At 40.2% G+C, this 6,721-nt stretch overlaps 1 protein-coding gene and 1 long non-coding RNA gene across 2 annotated transcripts; one reads left to right on the top strand and one right to left on the bottom strand.

The window, feature by feature from the left end:
* The first annotated feature begins 842 nt into the window (after positions 1-842).
* Positions 843-2,631, top strand: LOC124705867. Its single transcript, XR_007004173.1, has 3 exons — positions 843-900; positions 1,401-1,529; positions 1,600-2,631. It is a non-coding gene; the product is annotated as an uncharacterized LOC124705867 (long non-coding RNA).
* Positions 2,632-4,934: 2,303 nt separating this feature from the next.
* Positions 4,935-6,266, bottom strand: LOC124649873 (acetylserotonin O-methyltransferase 1-like). Its single transcript, XM_047189437.1, has 2 exons — positions 5,479-6,266; positions 4,935-5,394 (listed from the first exon to the last, which is right to left on the bottom strand). Exons 1-2 carry the CDS (start codon positions 6,256-6,258, stop codon positions 5,095-5,097), a joined length of 1,080 nt encoding a protein of 359 aa, XP_047045393.1. The 5' UTR covers positions 6,259-6,266; the 3' UTR covers positions 4,935-5,094.
* Positions 6,267-6,721: the final 455 nt, after the last annotated feature.

The following is a 6,721-nucleotide window of genomic DNA, read 5'->3' as shown; positions in this document are numbered from 1 at the left end:
TGGCTTACCCTTTAATACTTCATAAGGTTTCCCATTTGATTTGCTTGCATCTAGGTTCTAATTCTTTCATTTTGTTGATTAAAAGGGAATCATGGAGACCACGATGGCGGTCGATGAGAAGGAGGAGCAGACGGAGGCGGCGATGGCGGGGAGATGCAGAGGAGGCATCTACGTCAATAGATCAAGGATGCGGAGGAGAATACGTATGAGTGAGCGGCTTCGGTGGTCTCTCGGTAGCGCAAGAGGAGGCTGGTTCGACCGCAGGGCTAGCATCCTCGACGGCCGAGATTGGCAGTCCGCAACAGGTGAACTTTATTTATCGCCCTTCAACTCCCATCTTTGAGCCCTCTGTATTTCTCTCTCTCTCATGTTCATCATGCAGCCTTGCAGGGCGTCTGGGTAGGGCTCCAGGTTGATTGAGGATCCAATGATGAAGAGGACACCTGTGCGCCTGTGCTGCTTCATACCAGATGTGATCAAACAAATATTGGGTGGTAGCGGTTCCCCTACCTCTGGTTCAGATCCACACTCTATACCGACCTCCACTGTTATGGTCTCATTTTCGCCACCCAAGTCCTTCCACCTAATACACCAGCCCAGGAGGATGATAAACCTTATTCTTACTTTGCTAATGGTTACACTTGCACATCTGTTATTGGTGATTTACCAAACTGCAAAAGTTAGTTCTTTGATTGAAGGATTACAACCGACTGATAGCACCAACTTACTGTATGCGATAGATTTCTATAAACTTCTATGCCGTCCAGCGACGCTCGTTTATCATATTTTCATTTAGATGCATTGGAATATTTCCTTGAATAATAGGAAAATTCCATGGTTTGAACAGGTACACATTACAGACTTGCAATGTCCCACGCTGACAATACACTTCAAACCTAGGTAAATGTTAAAAGTATGCAATCTTTCTACTCTACCTAATTGTCTTATGCATGGTTATTCAGGGTGGTCATTTTGGCTCTTCTTGATTGGACTATCATTGGTTCATCATTTTTTACTGCTTCCATGGATTGGAAAAAAGGTTCAGATTTCTGGAGTATCACTGAATCACTAATTCTAGCTTATGCTTTTGGCGGTTTCAGAGCAACATGATATCAGTTTCGTGTTTGTTCATTTTTTTTTTGTTTTTTCCCACGAATTTCAATTACCTTGCACATTAGTTTTGCTTCAGCTGAGCCTTGATTATTTTCTCACACACATATCATTTTAAATGCTTTAATCTTGCAAAATAATTTATATTTGGTTAAGCTAGCATATCATTTTAGATGCTATCTCCTTTGCACTTGTTGAATAAGTATTGATATATTTTTCAGGTTAAATATATGATACTCCATTGGAAGCATATCATTAATCACTACACCTTTTCTGATTGTGAACTGTAGGTTTTATTTCGGAGACACAAAATATGATCAGCAGGAGGACACTAGCATTCCATCTCTCGGACATCCTCAACTTGCAGCCATATATTTTAGTTGACTGGCATGCAATCTGCCGAGGCTGCACCTGCTTCCGTAAGAATTTTTTGAAAAAAAATTATATCTGTATCTTTTGGACTAACCCAAGGGAAAATGTTTTTTGTAGGTCACCTGATTGTACATTGACTTGATATTTCAGGTGCATATTGGAGTTTTCAATGCTACACTATGGCATGATAACTGTATAATAAACATGTTGATTTGAAGAGACCGAAAAATCTAAGATCGGAAAGAGGTGAGCTCAGATTTTATTGGTTAGATATGTTAGCGGGGTTTAATAAGTTTTTGTTGATCTTAATAACTTGGTTCTATTGACATGTCAAATTAAAATCAATTGCATTGTTGTTATTCATATGGAATCCATGGATGGTACAATATGTGTGTGCATAATAACAAGATATTTTTGTTCCTATTTTTTGTTCCGGTTCTTGCATATTTCTTAGATGATTGTTTATGACCAGCTCTACTGTGGGGGATATATTTAGTTTCAGTGTTGCACTTTATATTGACATTCAGGTTTAGCCATTAAAATAAAGTGCTTAGTGCTCCAATGCAAGACTTGGATTCCTCGAGAACGTGTCCTTAATTTTAGAGTTGAATGCTATGCAAGAATAGAAGATTCAACCTGTTACATGATACATTTCGTAATGTTCTGTGTTCATTTTTTTACTATGTTTTCATGAATGTGATCTAGAGAAAATGTAAGACATATCAGTCATCATCCTAGCATATTAGTTCCTAATTCATAAAAATATGCTATACATAATATGTAGCATCACATTATAATTCAAATTGTTCAAATTTTATCAAATGTCTCTATTTCTTAGCTTTTTCAAACATTATTTCCTGAACATGGACGGGTGCAAAATGTTGCTAACTAAAACTGTTATGATTTTGTGAGGATCACTCTTGCATTCCATTACCCTGATATGCTTGGTAAATCACCACCACGCAACTTTGGTACAAACTGTGGAAGATGGTGAAACCAAATATAGTGGTTGCCATCCCCTAACAGAGTGCCTCATACAACAAGTTTGTGAGCTACAATGTTATGGGATCTTGGACACATATTAACTATTACACTGTCAAAAGCAACACTCAGATTAGATGTCATTCCACTAAAGAGGACACCCAGAGATGAGTAGTCGGTCTGATGTCGTGATGTCGTGATCGCCTGTTTCAAAGTGGTCGCATCCATCTCCAGGATCCCATCGCTGCAGAATAGTGCAGAATATTCAGAAGGACTTGCTTCATATAGGAGGACACGCACATATGTCCATGACCCGCAGCAATTACTTCAAGGGTTTCATTTCTAACGATGAAACCCCATCATCCACTGCTGGTTTCCTCCTGAAAAGTGGCATCTGTATTAGCATATTGGGAGGTAAGCCTCAGCAGAGTATTACCGTACTCTTTACTCCATGTTCTCTTTTCTTAAGTGACATAGAATATGTTGCATGTTTGGACAGAAAAATCAGAGGAGGTACTGTCTTTCAGGAGTAATGCTACACAGTGGAGGTACTGAATACCATCCCTGCAGAAAAATCAGAGGTACTGAATCCCATCGCTGCAGAGTAGTGCAAAATATCAGAGAAGGTGCTGTCTTTCACGAGTTGATTGTCATGGATTATTTTTTACGGACGGATGTGTTAGTTGCAGATTTGGCCTTGCATCCTAAAATCATGGGAGTTCAAAAAATCAAACCAACCCACGTCTGTATGTGCAGTCCGTACTCCGTAGCAACCAGTGTGTAGGTCTAGGATTTCCGGTCTTTCACTCATCAGCAAAGCCACTTCAAGACAACCCAAAGTTGCATCATGTACGAAGTCGAGACATTCTGTGTAATATGGTGATATTCTCAATTTTAAACAGTGTTGCATGCATGATGCATAAGTGAGGTCGATTTGAACTTGTATGTAAAATGAGAGCATATTTTACCAATTAGATCTAAATATGATTATTTGACCACTTTTGGATCACTCATATAAGCAGTGTCGGAAATTTCCCAAGCTTGTTGGGATTTGCTTAGTCCTATCAGGTAGACATTTTTGAGGAAATTTCTATTTTTCATTATTCGTACATGTATTTATTACTAACTTTTTAAATGGACGGGCGCGGCAACGCGCGCGCTCATGGTCTAGTCTCATTATGCAATAGAAAGAACAAGAGAGCACTCCTGCCATTGGCGCTGGAGAGCGTTATCCTCGATAGGGAAATCTCGTCCTGACGGCAAGAAGGAAGGACAAAATAGCGCTCGTATGGTTGAACACATTGTCCCAAGACCCAACTCGTTGGCATGGCATAATGAACCACTCCTACTGTTTAAAAAACAAGATTCCAGTCTTAGTTGACACCGCCCATACAGGCAGATTCATACTTCGATTCAGGGGGACGTGAGGTCATACCTACCGGCAAGTGATAACTCTTACGTCGACAGTAACATCAGAGACTGGCTCTAGAAGCTTGTGCGGCCTCGCAGTGGTGACTCGAACTCTATCAACCCCGCCCCACGGTCACTCACATTTAACAACTCACTCTAGAAGCTTCGGCCGGACAGGGTGTTTGAGCTGATCGTCGAGGACCTTCATGCTTGGAGAGCGGCTGGTTGCATTGTAAACATTTAAAGGGTGCCTGAGGCTGTACTGAACTACTTCTTGGGGTTTTAGAGTGCCGGTGGTCTTCTTGTTTGTTTTCCCCTTTTTCGGCTACCTCAGCCTGAGTGTGTATCAAGAATTTTGTACCTCCTTTTTTTGCTATCTTAATGAAGTTCAGCCTCAGGCCCTTCGAACATCAGAGACTGAACTAGCTTTGTGCACCATGTTGCCCATGTTAAGCACCTGAAACCAGAAGTACTGACACTGCGAGTCCCTTGGTTCCTATGTTCTCCAACAGAACATCAGAATAATCTCCAGTACTGTCGCTGCCAAACATACTGAGAGAAAAATATATCACACTTGCTAAGGATGCGGATAACTTCACAGTTGCCGCATGACCAGTTGTAAACTTCCAAAACTGACTTATGTGATGCAGAGAGGACTGAACAATGGTCGTGTGTTGGTCCAGTTAAGCTGAAATGTGGTGGCTCAGCGGGAGTCCAAAAAGGTACAATTATACAGGATACAATCACACTGAAGAATTAATAACAACAATTTGAAAAGAACATGAGTATGCAATTTACTAGTGGATTCATGTACTAATTTTCGAGAAAATCTTGTATAGCTGCATATATAAAAAGAGAGTGAGCACTAAAACATCGACATGACATCTTAATATTATTTATTATCTCATTAAAAAGGCTGTAGACACTGGACAGTAGTTCATATCTAAACACTACCATAACAGATTATATGTAACGAGATCTGCTTCACACATTTTTGTTATATAGTAAGAAAGCTAATTTAATGATGACAAAGATTCAGACCTCATAAAAAAATTATGGCGTACCGTCGGTGTAAATTCTTCTCATTTATAAAAATAAAGGGTACAAAGAATACATCCATTAATCACACTAAGCCACAGGCTTGCAACAAGGAAGCACACCTGCTGTTCATGCTAGTTTGTGAAAATACAATACCAATTGACACGTAATTTTTCATGGTGTTCAAGGGTAGAGCTCAATAACAGATCTAACACCCAAAACTGACAAGATCTTGTAGTCGCTGAACCCAGCTTCCATGAATATCTTTTTCCACTCGAATTCCTCTCGCTCTTTCCCCTCAAAACACATCATAAGGAGGTCAAAGAAAACTTCTGTGTCTCTTGTAACAATCGCATTTGGCCCAGATCCAACCACCATATCTACAATTATCACCTTCCCACCAGCATCTCTGGGAGGGATAGCTTCCTTGCATTTTTTCAATAACTGGACACAGTCTTCATCTCCCCAATCATGAAAAATTGACTAAGATATACAGCAGAAACGAATATATTACTATTGGTCCCTGTAATGTTGGTTTAAGGATAGAAGAAAACTCAAAGAGTGTACCTTCAGGAAAAGAGCGTGTGCTGGTGGAATGTACTTAAACATATCGCCGGAAATAAACAGCACATTATCATCAGTAGGAGCCTCTGCAACAACATGAGGGAGATCCAGCACAGTACATTTTACTTGCGGGAATGCCTTCGCAATTACCCTGGCAGCTCCACCGTGGCCTCCAGCGACATCAATAAGCGAATTTATGCCATGAAATACATCACCACACTCCCTCAATATGATATCCAATAGAAAGTTAGTGTCAGAAACCATTGCGTTATTGATTAGCTGGTTGTAAGTATCATCATGGTTAGCCATCTCCCAAATATTAAGGCCATGAGCCTTTTTGAACAGGGACGTGGAACACTCGTCGAGAAACCATGAGTGCATGTCAAGGAAAGGGGAAATGACGGTTGAATCAAGAATCAAAGACAGAATGGGAAATAAGTTTGATTTAATTTCATCGATAACAAGGAGGCGTGTGGTTGGCGTAAGCCCATAAACAACCTCCTTGTCTGGTGAAGCTGCTTCATGGATAGCAAAGATGCCTGATACGGTGAGCACACGCATGATTCGTCGTAAGCGGGGAAGCTTAGACGGATGGAGCCCAATCTTTGTGGCCAACTCTGAAGGGGTAATAGACCCACCATGGCCTTGGATGGCATTAGGAATTTGCAGTTCCATTGCACATTTGAGTGCCATGGACTTGACAAATCCCAATGCATGGTGCCAAAGATCAACTTGAGCCTGGAGCAAGTCCTGAGAGCTGGATTCATCTTGAGTAGGCACCATTATTTTGAGCTTATTTTTCTTTGGTTGTGTGTGGATTGGAATCATGTTAGCTGGTCTATTTATATGCAAACACTAGCCTTAAAGGCACAAGGTAGGGCCATCGTTAATTAGTTATTCAAGGATGATGAGACGTTTATGTGGCAGAATTGACCATATACATTATTTTCATGGCAGAAAAATAGGTTCAGTGAGTCAAATCAAATATTTGTGCCAGAAAGATATTTTCATGTTTATCTCCACCCTGTTTTCAAATTTTCACTGGTCGCACTACTTTCAGATTTACATACAAGTCCTACTCTCAAATTGTTATATTAGACAGCGGGAGATATGTTTTTGCTCACATAATGAATGATTGTACATTTTCACTTTGTGAATATCTATAGTTGTATAACTTTATAAGAACTTGGCACCACAAACTATCTCTGTTTAAAATAGGAGAGAATTCCTTTTTTGGCCCTGACAA

This window comes from Lolium rigidum, chromosome 4 (assembly GCF_022539505.1).
Source record: "Lolium rigidum isolate FL_2022 chromosome 4, APGP_CSIRO_Lrig_0.1, whole genome shotgun sequence".
Classification (NCBI taxonomy): domain Eukaryota; kingdom Viridiplantae; phylum Streptophyta; class Magnoliopsida; order Poales; family Poaceae; genus Lolium; species Lolium rigidum.
This window is presented reverse-complemented; position numbering and strand designations above follow the sequence as displayed.

Bases quoted from the DNA above. Each gene is read 5' to 3' on its own strand.
- LOC124649873 (XM_047189437.1), bottom strand. From the start codon at position 6,258: ATGGTGCCTACTCAAGATGAATCCAGCTCTCAGGACTTGCTCCAGGCT. The intron at 5,395-5,478 runs GTACACTCTTTG...TGTATATCTTAG, and splicing joins CACACGCTCTTTTCCTGAAG to TCAATTTTTCATGATTGGGG.